At 40.8% G+C, this 22,266-nt stretch overlaps 1 protein-coding gene across 3 annotated transcripts in view; it reads left to right on the top strand.

The window, feature by feature from the left end:
* Positions 1-4,964: 4,964 nt before the first annotated feature.
* Positions 4,965-22,266, top strand: part of TNPO3 (transportin 3) — an 83,547-nt gene continuing 66,245 nt past the window's right edge. For all 3 annotated transcript variants that reach the window (XM_068973136.1, XM_068973135.1, XM_068973134.1), the window contains exon 1: positions 4,965-5,185. In XM_068973136.1, the coding sequence (XP_068829237.1) occupies positions 5,066-5,185 (120 nt within the window). In that variant the 5' untranslated portion in view covers positions 4,965-5,065. The remainder of the gene's footprint in view (positions 5,186-22,266) is intronic.

Here is a 22,266-nt window from a genome sequence, read left to right as displayed (position 1 = left end):
CTTGGGTCGGGAAGACCTCCTGGAGCAGGAAGTGGCAACCCACTCCAGTATTCCTGCCTGGAAAATTCCATGGGCAATGGAGTCTGGTAGGCTATAGTTCATGAGGCCACAAAGAGTCGGATATGACAGAGCACAAGAAGGAACGGGGGCAGGTGGGTGGACCTTTATTGAACTGTGTATGTCTTTTCTCTACCATTGCCCTTGGGTTCTCTGTTCGGTATTTTTTTTTTTTCTGAAAATAATATCACTTTGTGAACGTTCAGAAAAATTCCAACCTGTTTAGTGTTTAGCCACCGCACTCTGTCAGAACTGACCCACAGAACATCCCTCTTTGAACAAGGCTCCTTTTGACAGTGGACAGTTAATTCATGTTCTTCCTATTCCATAGAAATTTACAATCTCTATTCCCCATCCTCCTCTCCCGATCCCTCTCACCAGTTTGAATTTGCTTTGCAAGGGAAATTGGGGGCAAAGCTGGCCATGACTGAGGAAATTCTGAGCTGGAGAGCCACACAAAGGCAAATGCTGTCCTCAGCACGTGAGCCCCTGACGTGGGTTTAATGGAAGGAAAGAGGTTTAATACCGGGTTTATGACTGTCTTGGGTTCTGCAGCTGGAGGAATATGATACAGGATATGTGCCCTATGGGTTGAAGTTGGGCCAGAAGAGGTCTGTGCTGTGCGGCCTTTGGGCAAACAGCCACCAAGATTCAGTTGACAGTGGCTCCTGATGGTTATGACTTCAAGTTTACAGTGTCACTGTTTGGGAAAAAAAAACCATTGATTTTGAGAAAATGTATTTGTTAAAAGTGTCAATAATCATTATAAAGAAAAATTCAAGTCATAGAAACATTATTAATGCATTTAGCAAATATTTATTGTGTTTCTGCCATATGCCAGGAACCACTGAAAGCACTGGGGATATGATGTTACTGACAGCTTCTGTTAACAGAGGGAATAGCCAAAAAATAATAAAAATATGGAAGGTGTCACGTGGTGATAAATGCTGTGAAGAAATACACACAAAAAAGAAAGTAGAAACCACTCAAAAGTCCATCACTGCAACTAACCTGTGTTAACATTCTGTTGAAAATTCTTCCAGATACCTCTCTGCTGCTGCTGCTGCTGCTAAGTCGCTTTAGTCAAGTCCGACTCTGTGCGACCCCATAGATGGCAGCCCACCAGGCTCTGCCGTCCCTAGGATTCTCCAGGCAAGAACACTGGAGTGGGTTGCCATTTCCTTCTCCAATGCATGAAAGTGAAAAGTGAAAGTGAAGTCGCTCAGTTGTGTCCGACTCTTAGCGACCCCATGGACTGCAGCCCACCAGGCTCCTCCATCCATGGGATTCTGGAGTGGGGTGCCATTGCCTTCTCTGGATACCTTTCTACCTATATAGAAACATAGGTATGATTTCCTGTCAATGAGTATTTTTACATACTGAGTCATAATCTGTTTCAATAATATTTTGGTATCTTTTCATGTCAATAAATAAAACTGACATAATTTTTCCAGTTATGACATTTAATTTGCAAAATTTCAGAGAAGTAGAGAAAATGGTATAGTGACCACAATTACCTACTCCCTGTGTTTAATAATTGTTAACACATTTGATTAATCTATTTTGTGGGGGAGGACTTGTGCTAAATTAGTCTTTGTGACATCTTATTTGTCTTGTTTCTACCCTAGTGGGGTGAAGGGCAAGTCAATTCTGACACCATCTGTAGTATCAGACTCCACAGGCTGAAAGGCTCAGTCCACCTCACTACCCTCACTTTGGATGTCAGCCTTACTTCAGGAATCCCCAGGCTACCTGCACTACTGAGCAACTGGTTACAAATTCAAGGGTTCCCACTACCCCCACAAGTTTGAAACTCTTCTAGAAAAAATCACAGAACTCAGTTAAGTGCTACACTTACTTATAACTGAAGTTTTACTTAAAAGGCGATAGATACATAGGGCACGTTGTGGGAAGAAGACACATCTGTCCTGTCTTGGTGGAGTCAGGATATGTTACCCTTCTGGCATACAAACGTGTTCCTCAACCAGAAATCTCTACTGAACTTTGATGTCCACTGTTTTGATCAGGATTTCATTACCATTATATTGATATCAGTGTTACCGATTGCACTTAATCTAGCCTAATCTTAATCTTAATCTTACAACCCTCTAATCACCTGATTAGTCTTTCAAGTAACCAAACCTTATCTTGTCATTTCATTATTGAACTGTTCTTTATATATTCTGGATAATGACTAATCCCTTGAAGAGATTTCTAGTCTTTCCCATTCTTTTGTTTCCTCTATTTCTTTGCATTGTTCACTTAAGAAGCCTTTCTTGTCTCTCTTTGCTGTTCTCTGGAACTCTGCATTCAATTCGGTATCTCCTTCCCTTTCACCTTTGCCTTTCCCTTCATTTCTTTTCTCAGCTATCTGTAAGGCCTCCCAGACAACTATTTGCCTTCTTGCATTTCTTTTTCTTGGGGATGGTTTTGATCACTGCCTCCAGTACAATGTTACGAACCTTTGTCCAAGTTCTTCTGTCAGATCTAATACCTTGAATCTATTTGTCACTTCTACTGTATAACGGTGAGGAATTTGATTTAGGTCATATATGAATGGTTTAGTGGTTTTCCCTACCTTCTTCAATTTAAGTACGAATTTTGCAGTGAGGAGCTCATGATCTGAACCACAGTCAGCTCCTGGTCTTGTTTTTGCTAACTGTAGAAAGTGTCTCCATCTTTGGCTGCAAAGAATATAATCCATCTGATTTTGGTATTGATCATTTGCTGATGTCCATGTGTAGGGTCATTTCTTGTGTTGCTGGAAGAGGGTGTTTGCTATGACCAGTGCGTTCTCTTAGTAAAACTGTTAGCTTTTGCTCTGCTTCCCATTGTACTCCAAAACCAAAATTGCCTATTACTCCAGGTATCTTTTCTTTTTTTTTTTACAATACTGTATTGGTTTTGCCATACATCAACATGAATCTGCCACGGGTATACATAAGTTTCCACTCCCGAACCCCCCTCCCACCTCTCTCCCCATACCATCCCTCTGGGTTATCCCAGTGCACCAGCCCCAAGCATCCTGTATCCTGCATCGAACCTAGACTGGCGATTCGTTTCTTATATGATATTATACATGTTTCAATGCCATTCTCCCAAATCATCCCGCCCTCTCCCTCTCCCACAGAGTCAAAAAGTCTGTTCTGTACATCTTCCTCTTTTTGCATTCCAATCCCCTATGATGAAAACAACATCTTTTTTTGTTTGTTTGTTCTAGAAGATCTTATAGGTCTTCACAGAACCATTGGACTTCAGTTGATGAAAGTGAAAGAGGAGAGTGAAAAAGTTGGCTTAAAGCTCAACATTCAGAAAACAATGATCATGGCATCTGGTCCCATCACTTCATGGCAAATAGATGGGGAAACAGTGGAAACAGTGTCAGACTTCATTTTTCTGGGCTCCAAAATCACTGCAGATGGTGATTGCACCCATGAAATTAAGACATTTACTCCTTGTAAGGAAAGTTATGACCAACCTAGATAGCATATTGAAAAGCAGAGACATTACTTTGCCAACAAAGGTCCGTCTAGTCAAGGTTATGGTTTTTCCAGTGGTCATGTACGGGTGTGAGAGTTGAACTGTGAAGAAAGCTGAGCGTCAAAGAATTGATGCTTTTGAACTGTGGTGTTGGAGAAGACTCTTGAGAGTCCCTTGGACTGCAAGGAGATCCAACCGGCGCATTTTAAAGGAGATCGGTCTTGGGTGTTCATTGAAAGGAACGATGCTAAAGCTGAAACTCCAATACTCTGGCCACTTCCATATGAAAAGTTGACTCATTTGAAAAGACCCTGATGCTGGGAGGGATTGGGGGCAGGAGAAGGTTGGATGGCATCACTGACTCGATGGACGAGAGTCTGAGTGAACTCCAGGAGTTGGTGATATACAGGGAGGCCTGGCGTGCTGCCTTAGATGGGGTCGCAAAATTAGACACGACTGAGCGACTGAACTGAACTGAACAGCTATTTATTATTGCAAAGGAGACATAGCAATGTTTGGAAATTTTCTCCCTAGTACAGATTCCAAGATTTCTATATTCTTTTGTGTATTGAGAATTGTAGAATTGATGTTTGATTCAGAATGAAAGGCATACACAAAAACACAATTCAGTGTGTTTGTGCAAATACTCTGGACTCAGTGTACTGAGCAATAGAATCACACCCTTTTGGGTGTAAGAATTTCGTGGATAGAGGTTTCTAGGTATTTTCTGTGTTTTTCCAACATGGCACATTTCCCAGGTTTGTACGCTAGTTATTTGACTGTATGTCTGTCTCCTCCATTACAGTCAGTACACAAATTCTGTCTTAAGTCATCCATGGCTTTCCAGTTCAGTCAGTGTCAGGCCACAGGTGAATTGACGCGACTTGTCCACGGGGGTCCTAAAGGATTCTCTGGGAAGGGCTGAAAAAGTCGGAAGGGGGTTAGAAAGACCTCGGATCCATTGCCAAGGAGGGGAAAGCTGCGCAGATGTTCGCGCCACGAGGATCGCAGAGCTCCAGTCCCAAGCAAAAAATGTGGAGATCCACTGCTTACCGGCTCCTGTCCCTGTAGGGTCACTTCCGGGAGGGGGCGGGGAGAAAAGAGGAGGCGTGCCGGCACGGAGGCCGTTTACAACGCACCAGACGGAAGTGTGCCAAAGATTTTGGTGCTGTCGCTTCCGGTCCGGGTAAAGCTGTTGAGGTACGCTTCGGGGTCTCTGTCTTGCCGGGACAGCCTTCGGAGGGCAAGTCAGCAGGTCAGGAAGCTAGCACCGGCGTCTGGATTCAGAAGTGTGGAGTCTTGTGGGAAGATCGGAAAAACGACCAGGAACTTGAATACGATCTAACCTGTGTTTCCGAGGGGGTAACTTCCACGAGGAACCCATCTGCCCTGGTAACGGCCGAAGAGGAGATGGCGCCAGTCAGGGAGCGGCCGTGGCCGACACAGTGAGGAAGCGCGAGGGCGGAGCAATCGGAGGAGCCTCGGGAGAAGAGCCAGAGCCGTCGCTGCCGCCACCACCGCTACCACCATGGAAGGAGCAAAGCCGACACTGCAGCTCGTGTACCAGGCAGTGCAGGCGCTGTACCACGACCCAGATCCCAGCGGAAAGGAGCGCGCCTCGTGTTGGCTTGGGAAGCTGCAGCGTTCGGTGAGGGGCCGGGAGAGGCCGTTCTGCGCCGCGGGGCAAGGGCGAGATAGGACCTAGGCTCGAGCTGGAGTCCAGCGGTTGGCCTTGTGAGGTCTTCCTTGGAGAGGAGCTGCTCCCGCGGGGTGGGGCTGCGAACCTACATCGCCGCCACTTTTCGGAAACTAGTTGCACTGGTCGGTCGCGAAGTGGCCCTTTCCCCTCCCCGTAGAATGTGATTTGTAAGTCCTATACTTCTTGCTTGTGGCTTCGATCTGTTCCTCTTAAGTTTTACCTTGCTGCTACTTGCTTCTTAGGCCTTGCTTTTCCGTTTTGTCTTTCTTCAACCAAATCCAATCCCGGTCTTTCTCCATCTTCTAAGGATGCTTTATCCGTCTCTCTCCGATGTCTAGGTGTTACGTCCGGTAACTCCTTTCCAGTCGTAGCTTACATCTTAACTGTTCTTTGCTGTTTTTCACTCTAGTTTGAGTATTGTGTTCTCGTAGCTTCTCAGGTTCCTCGATCCTTATTCACGTGAGTTTTTCTTGTGTTTTGGAGTGCAACATAAAATCAGTTCTGGTTTCAAAAAATCTTTGCAGTTATCTATCTCCTGAGTTTTACCTTTATAGGCTATAGATATCAAAGCTGCCTTGATTATTACAGATAACTGTGTCAGCATCCAATGAGGGGATTAATTTATTGCAACCAGTATATACATTGTATTTTGCGCATTTGAATCACGTGCGTTATGCTTCCTCCCCTAATTTTCCCACTTACCCTTGCTTTGCTTTAGTTCTGCGTGGGTATGTATTCTTGGTGATCTTGTTGACTTTACCTTTCTTATTTTTGCATTTCATAGACCTAAACATATTTTTAAATTTGCCCCCTCCCTTCCCATTTCTTTTTTAAAACTCAAAACTGGTACTTAAAGATGCTCTGCCCTTTTGAGGGCTCCTTGGCTGTAAGTGCATAATAAGCATTTTAAAATTTGCTACCTTGACTTTGAATATTACACTTAAAAAAACAAAAATCGGAAACTCAAGTCCTGGATGACCACATGAGAGGAAAAGAGAATAAGACTCACTGTAGGCTACATAAGAAAATCATTCTTATATGGTCTTAGTTGTTGTTTAGTTGCTAAGTTGAATCTGACTCTTTCGACCTCAAGGACTGTAGCCTGCGAGGCTCCTCTGTCCATGGGAATTCCCAGGCAAGAAGAATACTGGAGTGAGTTTCTATTTTCTTCTCCAGAGAATCTTCCACACTCAGGGATTGGGCCTGCTTCTCCTGTGTTGGCAGGCAGATTCTTTACCACTGAAGAAGCCACCGGGGGTCTTAGTGTTTAGTTAGTTTTTGTGATGTGGGAAATATCAATAACCTCAGATATGCAGATGACACCACCCTTACGGCAGAAAGTGAAGAAGAACTAAAGAGCCTCTTGATGAAAGTGAAAGAGGAGAGTGAAAAAGTGAAAAAACTAAGATCATGGCATCCAGTCCCATCAGTTCATGGCAAATAGATGGGGAAACAGTGGCTGACTTTATTTATTGGGGCTCCAAAATCACTGCAGATGGTGATTCCAGCCATGAAATTAAAAGACGCTTACTCCTTGGAAGGAAAGTTATGACCAACCTAGATATTATATTAAAAAGCAGAGACATTACTTTGTCAACAAAGGTCTGTCTAGTCAAGGCTCTGGTTTTTCCAGTGGTCATGGATGGATGTGAGAGTTGGATTATAAAGAAAGCTGAGCACCAAAGAATTGATGGTTTTGAACTGTGGTGTTGGAGAAGACTCTTGAGAGTCCCTTGGACTGCAAGGAGATCCAACCAGTCCATCCTAAAGGAGATCAGTCCTGGGTGTTGATTGGAAGGACTGATGTTGAAGCTGAAACTCCAGTACTTTGGCCACCTGATGCAAAGAGCTGACTCATTTGAAAAGACCCTGATGCTGGGAAAGATTGAGGGCAGGAGGAGAAGGGGACGACAGAGGATGAGGTTGTTGGATAGCATCACTGACTCAATGGACATGAGTTTGGGTAAACTCTAGGAGTTGGTGATGGACAGGGAGGCCTGGTGTGCTGCGATTCATGGGGTCCCAAAGAGTCAGACATGACTGAGCGACTGAACCAAACTGTGCTGGGAAGCCACATGTCCCTGATCTTTCGAAGTTTTCGAAGTAAAAGTAGGAGAGATGCTTCACCACACCAAAAGCCAGCTCTTTTTTTGCCAAACTTGCTTATTGTATTAAGTCAGTATTTGAGTGCTTACCATGTACCAGCTATTAGGTGTTGGTATATGGAAATGAACCAGACAAAAAAAATCTTTGCTGCAGCAGAATATTTGTAATGTTTAGGTTAATACCTGCAAAGAGCTTGACAAAGTTCTTGAAACCTATAACTCGAAATATGTTAGTAATTGCTACTTAAATATTAGCTATTTACTTTCCACTAGTTCAACATTCAGAAAACTAAGATCATGGCATCTGTTCCCATGGCATCACTTCATGGGAAATAGATGGGGAAACAGTGGAAACAGTGACAGACTTTTATTTTTTTGGCTCCAAAGTCACTGCAGATGGTGACTGCAGCCAAGAAATTAAAAGACGCTTAGTCTTTGGAAGGAAAGTTATGACCAACCTAGACAGCATATTAAAAAGCAGAGACCTTACTTTGCCAACACAGGCTGTTTAGTCGAGGCTATTGTTTTTCCACTGGTCATGTATGGATGTGAGAGTTGGACTATAAAGAAAGCTGAGCGTAGAAGAATTGATGCTTTTGAACTGTGGTGCTGGAGAAGACTCTTGAGAGTCCCTTGGACTGCAAGGAGATCCAGCCAGTCCATACTAAAGATCAGTCCTGGGTGTTCATTGGTAGGACTGATTTTGAAGCTGAAACTCCGATACTTTGGCCACCTGATGCGAAGAGCTGACTCATTTGAAAAGATCCTGGTGTTGGGAAAGATTGAGGGCAGGAGGAGAAGGGGATGACAAGGGAAGAGATGGTTAGATGGCATCACCGACTCAATGGACATGAGTTTGGGTAGACTCTGGGAGTTGGTGATGGACAGGGAGGCCTGGTGTGCTGCAGTCGACTGAACTGAAGTGAGTATTACAGCCCTGCGTCTTCACCATCATCATTATCACTGTTTACAGTCAGTCAGGTCCCAACAGAAACAGATGCACACGTGAAATAGGCTAATTTGAGAAGGGTTTGTTTTATAAGGGTACTGTTTATAAAGATGCAGATATAATGTGCAATTAAAGATAATATAGAAACCTGTAGCCAAACTGTTAATAGCCCTAAGCCATAAGAAATAAGATAGGGAGTGGTTACTTCTTGCGCTCTCAAGAGGAGTATGGACTTGACTGCCTTGAGAGGAATGGTAGTTTTCATTTGAAGGGCCCTAGCCATCATGAGGTGATTTTGCAGGGAGGAAGTTGGAGGAATAAATATCTACACCTTATTCTCCTAACTTCCTCTTGGGATTCCCCATTGGGCAAACCCAACCCTTAATTAAGGGTCTCAGGAACCTGTTGATCTGTTCCATAGAGGTCAAGCATACCGGGGCAGAAAACATGGTAGTAAAGAGTGGAAAAGTGGGCCTGGAAAATAGCACAGTCACACATCATCGTTTTTGGTCATCTTCAGCGTCTGGACTGACAATTCAGCTAACACATTGGCTTCTTAATTCCCTTTACTTCTTTTTCTCTGTTACCTGGTCACATAGTCACATCTTGGATCTTGTCATTGCTAAAAAAAATCACCAACCCCCCAAATCACTGACTCACACATTGAGCTCTGATCACATAACCCACTGAAATTCTATTTTGCTGACTCAAGAATCTTAAATAATGTGATGTAATACCTTTTGGTTTTTTGAAGTCTTACATAATTTTAATTTTTACAAAAATTAAGGTTAGTAACTATTAGCTTAATAGCAAGTTATTATTGTTAAAATAAGTTTTAAACTAGGCTTCAAAAACTTTCTAAAAGTTATAAAATGGAAATAGTTTTACAAGATTTAGGATAAAAAGAGAGCAGTCTTATATAGACTTTCTCTTATGAAAGATGAGGATTTAAGCTCCTTTCACTTCTTCATACCCCATTACTCTAACATAGGTATACCACATTTTTGGTCATATTATTACCCATTATAAATCATGAAACATATATACCATGATAATTTCTTTTTTGTGCAACTTTGGTGAAAATTTTTTTTCTTTATTTTCTGTGTATCTAGAGTAATCCATCCCAAACTCTGTTAGTAGGTGTAAATATCCTCTTAGTATGTTCACACTGGTAATCTGTTCCCATTTTTGTTAAAAGAAAACCTTTCCTGAGAGCCCTCTATTTTCCTGCTCCAATCTGATCTCGTTGCTCTCCAGGTCTGTTGCATAATTATTGTCCTGGGATCTCACCATTTTAAGGGAATTCCTTTCTCTTGTATTGGATGCACTGAATCCTGGATCCCATGATCTTTTTTTGGATTACTCCCTCATTTGACAGATAATTGAAAAGGGAACCTTCATCTCTTCTCTCTCATTGACTTGGTTGGTGTTTTTTCCTGGATCACTTTTTTTACTCAGAGTTCTCTAGTCTTCTCCTGGGGTGGGGGTCGGGGAGTTATAAACTAGGCTGCTGGTGGCATGTGGGAGAATCAGCTGGAGGATGGATCTCACCATTAAGTGAAGTGAAGTGAAGTCACTCAGTCGTGTCCGACTCTTTGCGACCCCGTGAACTGGGGCCCACCAGGCTCCTCCGTCCTTGGGATTCTCCAGGCAAGAATACTGGAGTGGGTTGCCATTTCCTTCTCCAGGGGAACTTACTGACCCAGGGATATGGACTTTATTTAATCTGTTTTCAGTATGATACTCCCATCCATAGGTGAGCCTGTTGTTCAAAAGTCCAGAGTTCTACTGTAGTCTCTCCAAAGTAAACCTTGAGTGTTATGTGATGGTGAGAGGATAGTTACAGTATCCTGGTCCCTCAAGAGTCAGGGAGAAAATCTAGGAAACTAAACTGCTGACAAAGCTTTCTGAACCCATTCCTTTGTTTTCTATTCCATTTGTCCTGTTTTCTGTTTCTGTCTTCAGATGCACCTCAATACTTGCAATTCTTGAGCTTTTCTGGAATTTTGCAAATGAGTGAGTTTGCCCCCTTTATTGTTGTTGTTCAGTCCCTCAGTCATGTCCAACTCTCTGTGACCCCTTGGACTGCAGCATGCCAGGCCTCCCTGTCCTTCACTTTCTCCTGAAGTTTGCTCAAACTCATGTCCATTGAGTCAGTGATGCCATCCAACCATCTCATCTTCTGTCGTTCTCCCCCTTCCCTCAATCTTTCCCAGCATCAGGGTCTTTTCCAATGAGTCTGCTCTTAACATCAGGTGGCCACAGTATTGGAGCTTCAGCGTCAATCCTTCCAATGAATATTTAGGGTTGATTTCCTACAGTGTGCCCCCATGGCTTCCGCCATGCTTATACCTTCTTCCCTCCCTGCCTGCAGGCAAATTTCAGCTTTCTCAGACCTGCTTAGAGGGTTAACACTCACCCATTAGCTTTCTGGGGCTTCCCTGGTGATGCGGTGGTAAAGAATCCACCTGCCATTTCAGGAGATGCAGGAGACGAAGGTTCAATCCCTGGGTTAGGAAGATTCCCCTGGAGTAGGACATGGCAACACACTCCAGTATTCTTGCCTGGAAAGTTCCATTGACAGAGGAGCCTGGTGGGCTACAGTCCACCAGGTCCCAAATAACTGAGCGTGTGTGAGTGTGCGCTTTCTAGTTTTCATAGTTCTGTTAATATTGCTTATGTTCTCATTCTCTGTCCTTGTGGGTTCCCTCACCTTTGAGGGTGGAAAAACTTTTTACTCTAACTTTGGAAGGAACCCTCAGGCAATCTGATGTTTCAGTCAGTTTGATTGAGTAAAGAAGTCTTACTTAGTTCTTGAATTTTATCAAAACCTTATTCCATTGACTGGCCCTTTTCTTTGTTACGTCTTGTATTTCTCAAGTACTGTCGTTCTCCCCTTTCTCCAATATACCACCATCCCTTCACGTCTGATTTGAAGAACTTGAGCATGTGTATCCAATTGCTTCTGTCAGATCTCAGTGCTCTGCATCTTATTTTCTGAATTCTCAGGAACCTTGATCTTTTGATTATCCTGTGTCTTACTTGTATCCTCGAATTCCCTCTTTCCTGGATCTTCTCGCATCAGCACTCACACAGCTGTAGTATCTCAAAGAAAGCAGATGGGTTTTTTGAGGGGAGGGAGGGGGTAAATGCTACCTTTGTCTGATTTTATGATTGATTTTTTTCTTACCTTTGTGCTTACCTATTAACTTTTTCCCAGTCCTATCTTCAAATGAAGAAATTAACCCATCTTTTCAAAGCCTAGCTTAAATTCTGTCTAAAGTGTTAACTGATTCTCTTCTGCTGAAATTCATTTCTGCCCCTGCCCCAAAACCTAAAGCACCTTAATCGCATTTACCATGTTTTTACATTTTTGAAAACTTGTTTTGTCTGCCCTAATAGACTGTATATAACATAGGTATAGATTATATATATATTATAATCTGTATATATATTATGTATTCAGTTTATATAATCTGATACTCATAGTTGAGGGAATAAACCATGATTATTAAATGATCAAGATGCCTGACACACACAGGTTCTTAAAAATGTTCTTGAATGCATAGCTGCTTGTAGCATCTCCAAAGGGGCAGTTGGATGACTCAGATTTGTCTTTATCTATGAATTTTGTTTATTTTTGCTGTGTTTCTCTAACATATCCATGGGTGACTGAAAATAAACAATATTACTCAGCCTCCTGTGATGTTCTGTTTTCAGTCTTTCAAATCCTCTAAAAGAACAATCTTTATGAGATAAGTTTTTATTCAGTTTAGTCGCTCAGTCGTGTCCGACTCTTTGTGACCCTATGAATTGCAGCACGCCAGGCCTCCCTGTCCATCACCAACTCCCGGAGTTCACTCAGACTCACGTCCATCGTGTCAGTGATGCCATCCAGCCATCTCATCCTCTGTCGTCCCCTTCTCCTCCTGCCCCCAATCCCTCCCAGTCTTTTCCAGTGAGTCAACTCTTCGCATGAAGTGGCCAAAGTATTGGAGTTTCAGCTTTAGCATCATTCCTTCCAAAGAACACCCAGGACTGATCTCCTTTACAATGGACTGGTTGGATCTCCTTGCAGTCCAAGGGACTCTCAAGAGTCTTCTCCAACACCACAGTTCAAAAGCATCAATTCTTTGGCGCTCAGCTTTCTTCACAGTCTAACTCCCATCCATACATGACTACTGGAAAAACCATAGCCTTGACTAGACGTCCCTTTGTTGGCAAAGTAACATCTCTGCTTTTGAATATGCTGTCTAGGTTGGTCATAACTTTCCTTCCAAGGAGTAAGCGTCTTTTAATTTCTTGGCTGCAGTCACCATCTGCAGTGATTTTGGAGCCCAAAAAAATAAAGTCTGACACTGTTTCCACTGTTTCTCCATCTACTTCCCATGAAGTAATGGGACCAGATGCCATGATCTTCATTTTCTGAATGTTGAGCTTTAAGCCAACTTTTTCACTCTCCTCTTCCACTTTTATCAAGAGGCTTTTTAGTTCTTCTTCGCTTTCTGCCATAAGGGTGGTGTCATCTGAGTATCTGCGTATCTGAGGTTATTGATATTTCTCCCCCCAATCTTGATTCCAGCTTGTACTTCTTCCAGCCCAGTGTTTCTCATGATGTACTCTGCATAGAAGTTAAATAAGCAGGGTGACGATATACAGCCTTGACGTCCTCCTTTTCTTACTTGGAACCAGTCTGTTGTTCCATGTCCAGTCCTAACTGTTGCTTCCTGACCTGCATACAGATTTCTCAAGAGGCAGGTCAGGTGGTCTGGTATTCCCATCTCTTTCAGAATTTTCCACAGTTGGCTGTGATCCACACAGTCAAAGGCTTTGGCATGGTCAATAAAGCAGAAATAGATGTTTTTCTGGAACTCTCTTGCTTTTTCAATGATCTAGCGGACGTTGACAAGTTGATCTCTGGTTTCTCTGGCTTTTCTAAAACCAGCTTGAACATCTGGAAGTTCACGATTCACATATTGCTGAAGCCTGGCTTGGAGAATTTTGAGCATTACTTTACTAGCATGTGAGATGAGTGCAATTGTGCGGTAGTTTGAGCATTCTTTTGTATTGCCTTTCTTTGGAATTGGAATGAAAACTGACCTTTTCCAGTCCTGTGGCCACTGCTGAGTTTTCCAAATTTGCTGGCATATTGAGTGCAGCACTTTCTCAGCATCATCTTTCAGGATTTGAAACAGCTCAACTGGAATTCCATCACCTCCACTAGCTTTGTTCATAGTGATGCTTTCTAAGGCCCACTTGACTTCACATTCCTATAGCCAGGATGTCTGGCTCTAAGTGAATGATCACACCACTGTGATTATCTTGGTCGTGAAGATATTTGTACAGTTCTGTGTATTCTTGTCACCTCTTCTTAATATCTTCTGCTTCTGTTAGGTCCAGACCATTTCTGTCCTTTATCGAGCCCATCTTTGCAAGAAATGTTCCCTTGGTATCTCTAATTTTCTTGGAGAGATCTCTAGTCTTTCCCATTCTGTTCTTTTCCTCTATTTCTTTGCATTGAATGCTGAGGAAGACCTTCGTATCTCTCCTTGCTATTCTTTGGAACTCTGCATTCAGATGCTTTTATCTTTCCTTTTCTCCTTTGCTTTTCACCTCTCTTCTTTTCACAGCTATTTGTAAGGCCTCCCCAGACAGCCATTTTGCTTTTTTGCATTTCTTTTCCATGGGGATGGTTTTGATCCCTGTCTCCTGTACAGTGTCACGAACCTCCGTCCATAGTTCATCAGGCACTCTGTCTATCAGATCTAGTCCCTTAAATCTATTTCTCACTTCCACTGTGTAGTCATAAGGGATTTGATTTAGGTCATACCTGATTGGTCTAGTGGTTTTCCCTACTTTCTTCAATTTAAGTCTGAATTTGGCAATAAGGAGTTCATGATCTGAGCCACAGTCAGCTCCTGGTCTTGTTTTTGCTGACTGTATAGAGCTTCTCCATCTTTGACTGCAAAGAGTATAATCAATCTGATTTCGGTGTTGACCATCTGGTGATGTCCACGTGTAGAGTCTTCTCTTATGTTGTTGGAAGAGGGTGTTTGCTATGACCAGTGCGTTCTCTTGGCAAAACTCTATTAGCGTTTGCCCTGCTTCATTCTGTACTCCAAGGCCAAATTTGCCTGTTACTCCAGGTGTTTCTTCCTACTTTTGCATTCCAGTCCCCTATAATGAAAAGGACATCTTTTCTGACAGAATGTGGTCCACTGGAGAAGGGAATGGCAAACCACTTCAGTATTCTTGCCTTGAGAACCCCATGAACAGTATGAAAAGGCAAAATGATAGGATATTGAAAGAGGAACTGTCCAGGTCAGTAGGTGCCCAGTGTGCTACTGGAGATCAGTGGAGAAATAACTCCAGAAAGAATGAAGGGATGGAGCCAAAGCAAAAATAATACCCAGCTGTGGATGTGACTGGTAATAGAAGCAAGGTCCGATGCTGTGAAGAGCAATATTGCATAGGAACCTGGAATGTTATGTCCATGAATCAAGGCAAATTGGAAGTGGTCAAACAGGAGATGGCAAGAGTGAACGTCGATATTCTAGGAATCAGCGAACTAAAATGGACTGGAATGGGTGAATTTAACTCGGAAGATCATCTATTACTTCGGGCAGGAATTCCTTAGAAGAAATGGAGTAGCCTTCACGGTCAACAAGAGTCCGAAATGCAGTACTTGGATGCAATCTCAAAAACGACAGAATGATCTCTGTTTGTTTCCAAGGCAAACCATTCAATATCACGGTAATCCAAGCCTATGCCCCAACCAGTAATGCTGAAGAAGCTGAAGTTGAATGGTTCTATGAAATTTTTATCATCCCCATTTTATACTTTGAACGACTTGAGTACAGAAAAGGAGAACTTTTTGCCACAACTATCCTGTCTTGAAGTGATCACTAAGTGACATTTTAAACAAAAAGTGTTTTAGTGTAGTAACAAATCATGCTAGTGTAGTATCATAAGGTTTTAATTTTCAGTTTGAAATTGATAAAGAATTCCCTTGTGGTTCAGTGGTTAGGACTGTGTGCTTTCACTGCAGAGGGTCCCAAGGTTCAATCTCTGGTTAGGGAATTAAGATCCCATAAGCCACATGGTGCCTCCCTGCCCACCCCCCCCCCCCCAAAAAAAAACTATTTAGTTAAAAACAGAAAATGTGGTAATTATAATTATACCATATAAAGTAGCATCCAAAACTGTATAGTCCCTAAGAAAATAACAAGAAAAATTAAATTGGTAAGGAATAGAATCTACCTGGTTTGTTTCAAAACCGCTTTGATAATAGATGTTTTGAAAAACGATTATCTTTACTTCCCTCAACCCCATACTTTACTAACCTTAGAGCCATTTAGTATAGTTTTAATGGACCCTAGGGGCAGTAGATTTGGTATAAAGGTGTAATTTGGATATGGTGCTGCCCGTGCTACACATTAACATCTTTTCTTTCTCTGAGATTTGTATAAAATAGCCATTTTCAGAAGAATCTACTGTCATTACTTCTAACTTTTTTCCACCAAAATTCTTGGAAACAACTGAGAGCCGTTTTTTTGTTTTATGTGATAGGCAGATATCACTGATATCTTTAGAGTGTTTTAAAAGAAAGAAAATTATTGTGAGACATTTTAAAGGAAGCCTGTTTAACAATGGACTATTTTGAATACTTAGTTTCCTTTGTTTACCTCTAAGTAACCAAAATGAGTAGAAGGTGTAGTATTGGACGGAAAGACCATCTCATTATAGGGCTAATAAACTGTGCTACTCATTTGTTCTAAATTTTTAACTTAGATTAGAAGAAGGAGACTACCTTTATGGAGACAGAGGTTATCTCAGAAGTTTCCTAGTTCACTCTCTAAACTGAAAAGGGATTGATGAAAAGAATCCAAAGACATAAATCAACTGGAATCAAATCATGCTTTGATACACTAAGTTGGCCTTGGTTTATCACATAGCCTTGAGAATTTTCTTCTAAATATATCTGGAAGGTCATGGGTCATGGAGTATCAGTTTCAAACTTCTTTCCTAGTAATTTTCCTCTTTGGAGTTTCTTGATTCTTTTTAGTTCTAAAACCTAGAATCTTTGATTTTTCCCCTACCAGGCAGTCATTGATTTGATTCACCTGAAAATCTAGGAATCTTTTATTGCTTCTGCTCTTATCTTCCAGTCAAGTGACTATTAAACCTGTTTTTTAAACAGTTTTCTAAAGGCAAACTTTCTAGAAAATAGAAAATGTTCCTGTATTACTTCTGAGGGGTCCATTCAGTGAATATAGGAATACTGAATGCTTTGCATTGCTGGAAAATGGGAGTATATAAGTGGTAAAAACCAAAGACCTTTCTACTTAATATAATAGTGTACCAATCTGGTTATGTTGTCTAATATGATTGCCATTACCCATATGGGTAATGTGGCTATTTAAATTTGAGCTAATTAAAGTTAAAATAAATTCCTTATTTGCATTGCCACATTCCAAGTCTTGGACAGTGCAAGTATAGTCATTTCACATCCTTGTTGTATTGGAGCTTATGAATGAAGATTTGTGATGGTATTTCTGTGGGCGTTATAGTCTATTATCTGGTGACATTCATCAGTATTTTGATTAGTTTATTTCTCATCTCCCCAGGCCTTGGACCAGAGTTGATGGTTTGAAACAGAATATAAAATTACCAGGGCATGGCTACATTTTCTAAAAATGTTTATTTATTTGGCTGCACTGGGTCTTAGTTGCAGCACACAGGATCTAGGATCTTTGATCTTCATTGCAGCATGTGGGATCTAGTTCCCTAACCAGGGATTGAACCCAGGCCCTCTGTATTGGAAGCACAGAGTCTTAGCCACTGGACTACCAGAGAAGGACCACAGCTACATTTTCTAACTTAACATTTTTACTATTTTTAGGTATATAGTTCAGTGGTATTAGGTACATTCATGTTGTTGTGCAGCCATCACCACAGTATGATCAATATAGTTTAAGTTCAGTTCAGTTGCTCAGTCGTGTCTGATTCTGTGACCCCATGGACTGCAGCACGCCAGGCTTCCCCATCCATCGGGGAAGTAAACTGCCATCTCCTGCAGTTTGCTTAAACTCATGTCCATTGAGTCAGTGATGTCATCCAACTGTCTCATTCTCTGTCTTTACTAAAATTTTAAATATCATCATATAAAAATAAACATTTCAAAATGTGCAAAATATTAGAAAGTTAATCAGTGCTACAAACCTAGACAGCATATTAAAAAGTGGAGACATCACTTTGCTGACAAGGGTCCATATAGTCAAAGCTATGGTTTTTCCAGTGGTCGTGCACGGATGTGAGAGTTGGATTATAAAGAAGGCTGAGCACTGAAAAATTGATGTTTTTGAATTATGGTGCTGGAGACTCTTGAGAGTCGCTAGGACAGCAAGGAGATAAGCCAGTCAATCCTAAAGGAAATCAGTCCTGAATGTGGTTTGGAAGGACTGATGCTGAAACTCCAATACTTTGCCCACCTAGTGTGAAGAGCTGACTCATTGGAAAAGACTGTGATGCTGGGAAAGATTGAAGGCAAAAGTAGAAGGGGGTGGAAGAGGATGAGATGTTTGGCTATCACCAACTTGAAGGACATGAGTTTGAACAAACTGGGAGATAGTGAAGGGCAGGGAAGCCTTGGGTTCTGTAGTCCATGGGATTGCAAAGAGTGGACATGACTTAGTGACTGAACAACAATCAGTGCTGTCTCTAGAATTTTTCATCTTTCCAAACTAAAACTCTGTACTTGTTGAAGAATAATTCTCCATTCCCTCCTCTCTTCAACCCCTGGTAACCATCATTCTGCTTTTTTTCCTCTCTAAATTTGATTACTCCAAGTACCTTGTGAATAGAATAATACAGTACAACCATCACCACTATCCATCTCCAGAACTTTTCTCGTATTATAAAACTGAAAAATTTGTATGCATTAAACATAGTTAACTAACTCCCCATTTCTCCCCATAGTCCCTGGCAGCCACCTTTCTGCCTTTTGTCTCCATGAACTTGACTACTCTAGGCACCTCATATAAATAGAATCCTACAGTATTTGTCCTTTTGTGACTGGCATGTTTCACTTGATGCCTTCAGGGTTCGTCCATGTTGTAGATGGATTGCATCCCTTTTTAAAGCTGAGTAAGAATGTATGTATGTACCACATATTGTTTATCCATTCATCTGTTGGTACACACTTGGGTAGCTTCCACGTTTTGGCTATTATGAATAATGCTGTTATGAGCACAGGTGTAGAAATATCTTTTGGAATCTCCTCTATTAATTCTTCTGAGTATATCACCAGAAGGGGAGTTGCTGGATCATATTGTAATTCTGTGTTTTTGGTGTGTTTTTTTTTTGAGGAACTGACATGCTATTTTTTAGATTTTATATACTTTTAGACTCTTCCCCCCTCCCTGTTTCTTTGACTGCACTGTGTGGCATGCAGGATCTTAGTTCCCCAACCAGCTAGCCATGCCTCCTACAGTGGAAGCTCGGAGTCTTAACCGCTGGACCGCTAGAGAAGTCTCATAAACTCTGTTGAACTTAAAAACAGATTTAATTCTTAGAAAGTTGAGCTTGCTCAGATTATCTCTCCTGTATTTCTCTAGCGTGTACCCTGGTACTGAAATATTACCAGAGAGTGTTTTAAACTGGTGAAGTTCTAGAGAGAAGTTTATTTCTCTTTATTGGAAGTTCACAGTACTGCTAATGGGAATAATTTTGTTGTGTTTGGCGTGCAGAAACCCTTGAAAGTATCAATTTAATTTTTTCCTCTTTCTGGTTAGACTTCTCAAAATGAAAATATTATGAAATTTGTATTTTTTTTCTTTTAATAAGAAATTTCTGTTAACAGAGTTTACATGTTTTTTACTTTTTTTCCCCAAGCCCATAGCACTCTTCTCTTCAGTTTTTCTCTGTATTGTTACTTGTATTTTCTGTCTCAGCCATTATTAATACCCTTTATACCTATGACCCTAAAGCAGAAGAAAATACTTACTAGTCCTAAAAAGGTATATATTTTTACATAAGCATTCAGAGTTTTCTGACACTATAATGCATTTTTTATTAAACCTTAAGCTAGACATCTCATATTTCTATATGCTTGAAAAACTTGAATCTTCAGCAGGGTATTAGTGTAGCTTTTTATGTCTAATGGTACTCTCATTCTTCAGGTTTATATGAGTTGTTACAAAAAAAACTTGTTCAGATAGGCAGGAATGGAGACCAGTGATTAAAGGAAATCCATTTCCCATATTTTCAGCTTTTAGGAAGCCCTCATATGGGCTACTCATTTGCTTGAAATGGTTTCAAGCTTGGCATTTTCTACTTTTAAAGCAGGGCTGCCCAGTGTAATTAGTAAGGTCCACAGTGAATTGATTTTCAAGAAATGCACGCTTCAGTCATTCCTAACCCAAGTTGATCTTACGGATCCAGACATATCTTTTTTCAGGGCCAGTCTTGAGGGTTAATAGTCACATGTATAGGTGACTGAGGGTTTTTAATTTGGATAGGAATTCTTTATAGTTGCTGGGAAAAAATATTGGCAAAATTTCTCAGTATCATAATATATGTGACCAACAGCTACAGATTTGAGCCAAAGTTTATTTGACAAAGTTTATTTTATGACTCAGGACTGTTTGAAAATGCTTGTCCCAGAAACACTGGGATTTAATCAGAAGCTGAGGAGACCACAGTGTGCAGTGGTGTAGTCATTCGGTCTTCCCGATTCCTCTCATTGAGATCAAGAGAGAGTGATACATACGGGCACTGCAGTCTTCCAAAATTGTCTTGAACCGTGTTTGAGTATTTCTTTTGGAATTTGAGTAGCTTTTGATGTTTTAAAGAATTATTTTTAGCCAGGAATCTCTTCCGTCCCATAAGAGAAATAATGTCTCCCTTTTAATTATCTGTTCAGTTATTATGGGGATGGCTGTGGAAATGTAAATTGACTGAACTTATCTCTATAAACGAGCTTTTTTGCTTCTAGAAAAGTAGTTGTTTATGCAAACATGGGTATTTTATGGTTCTGGGAGCTCACTAAGGGCTTTATGATTATTTTTCACTTAGGCTCTGTGTTTGGAGTTGGGAATTGTTTACTCATTACTGCTGTGGTGAAGGTATTAGCTAAGTTTCATTTCATCATAGTTTCTGTATTTCAGGACATCTTGCAAAACATTATTTTGAAAGATAACAGTTTTAGGTAGTGATGGTTATCTTTTGAGAGCTATAAAATATAAGCTTATAGCTTATATTTTTTTAATATCCATTCATATCATTTTCTCTCCTCAGTAAGAAAACCATTAGAAAGTAACTTGTGACAGACCTAGCTATTTGTCTTAAATTTATAAAAGTTTCGTAACAGATTAGATACAAAAATTTAAGATAGTTGACTGACTTAAAAAATACTTTCTCTTTTTCAGGTTAATAAAACTAGTTTGTTTTTTACCTGTTTCATGAAAATGATTTTTTTCTTGATTTGGGAAATTCTGATTTTCTAGCTCTATACTATATTGTTACAGGGCATATGTCTACAATGTTACATTGTCTGGTTGACTGTTTTTTAAGGGTTCTTTTTACTGTACTCTTACCTAGTCTTCCTCTCCTTCCAGTATACTATAAACATTTAGTAAATGTATTATTCATTAATTGAAATGCTTTTAAAAAGTACAACAATCTGACACATTTATGCTTACTTTTCAAATCCCATTGAAATATTTGTGTTTTTTTCCCATTGAAATATCTTTATTTCCAGGATGTAATTTTCTATTTGCTAGAGCTTCTCTGTTTTCAGGGAAGTATTCTGAGTAATTCTACTTAATTTGAGGAGTTTTTGTATAGGATTAACTACCAGCTCTAATCTGCTTCTGATTTTTGGCAGCTAATGAATCTTAGGCCCCTATCTGGGTGTGGACTTGCATTGTTAAGGGTCTGCTCATTGATTTCTGTTGATTCAGCAGTTTCTGTTAATAACAGCAGAACTGTTATTGTAGAAATGAGTTGGAGCAGTTGTGACTATTAAAGAAGAAAAGGGCAAGTACTTTTAGGATCTGCTGAGTAGTATAATGAAAGACTTGGAGCATGTTAGTCGAAGGATTGCTGGGCCATCGCCTGTTTCACATTCATCACATAGTCATGGAAATATCTTTTGAAAAGACTGATATAAAGGCCTGTTCTGCTACTGCTTTGTGAAATGGAAGATTGGAATTAGTTGCTTAAATGGAAAATGTTCTCTTGTTGCAGCCTCTTTGAAATGTGCTGCTAGTGGGAGCTGCAGCTTCCTCCTGCTGACTCTGAGCCCCAGGCTTCGGTTGAGATGGTCCTTTCAGAAATGTGGAGCTTAGTTCAAGCCTGGATTTCAGTGGGTAGCACCTGGCATCTGTGGCTAGAAAGTCCTATGAAGTGTAAGTGCTTTATTCTCTCCTTGTAAAGAATCCCTTTTCTTTTCTTCTTTCTGCAGCTTAGCAGAGGGGAAAAGCAGTGAGCAGTGTACTATAGGGTCTACTGTGTCAGGATTTGGTTGCATTTTCTTAATGATTTAGTGATTAAAACAAGATTGCTCGTTGTTTGGATACCAACAATTTTTAAACCCTCCTGGAATTCAAAATAAAGGGACAAATTATGACCTCTTAATGTATAGTACTGGCAGTATCATCCTGGGTAATTTTTCACTGACAGTTTACTTAGAAGATTGTGATATTCAAGTCTCCCAGGTTTCTTTAGAGGTCACTCTTGTCTTTTATTCTTGTTCCAAAGAACAAATATTTGAAAAGAGAGGCACCATTGACCAGTGGGTGGGGCAGCATCAAGATAAACAAGGATGCTTGAAATGAGAAGACAGTTCTTTTTTCACTTTGGTTCCACTTGACACATTTACACAGGGAGCAGTATGGGAATTTTCTAAAACTGATTCTTCGTAGAGTTGTCCTAGGAAATACGTATAGCTGCCATCTTAGCTTAGTTAAAAAACA

Source organism: Capricornis sumatraensis, chromosome 5 (assembly GCF_032405125.1).
Source record: "Capricornis sumatraensis isolate serow.1 chromosome 5, serow.2, whole genome shotgun sequence".
In the NCBI taxonomy this organism is placed as follows: Eukaryota; Metazoa; Chordata; class Mammalia; order Artiodactyla; family Bovidae; genus Capricornis; species Capricornis sumatraensis.
The sequence above is the reverse complement of the archived record's forward strand: the minus strand, read 5'-3'. Positions and strand labels throughout refer to the sequence as shown.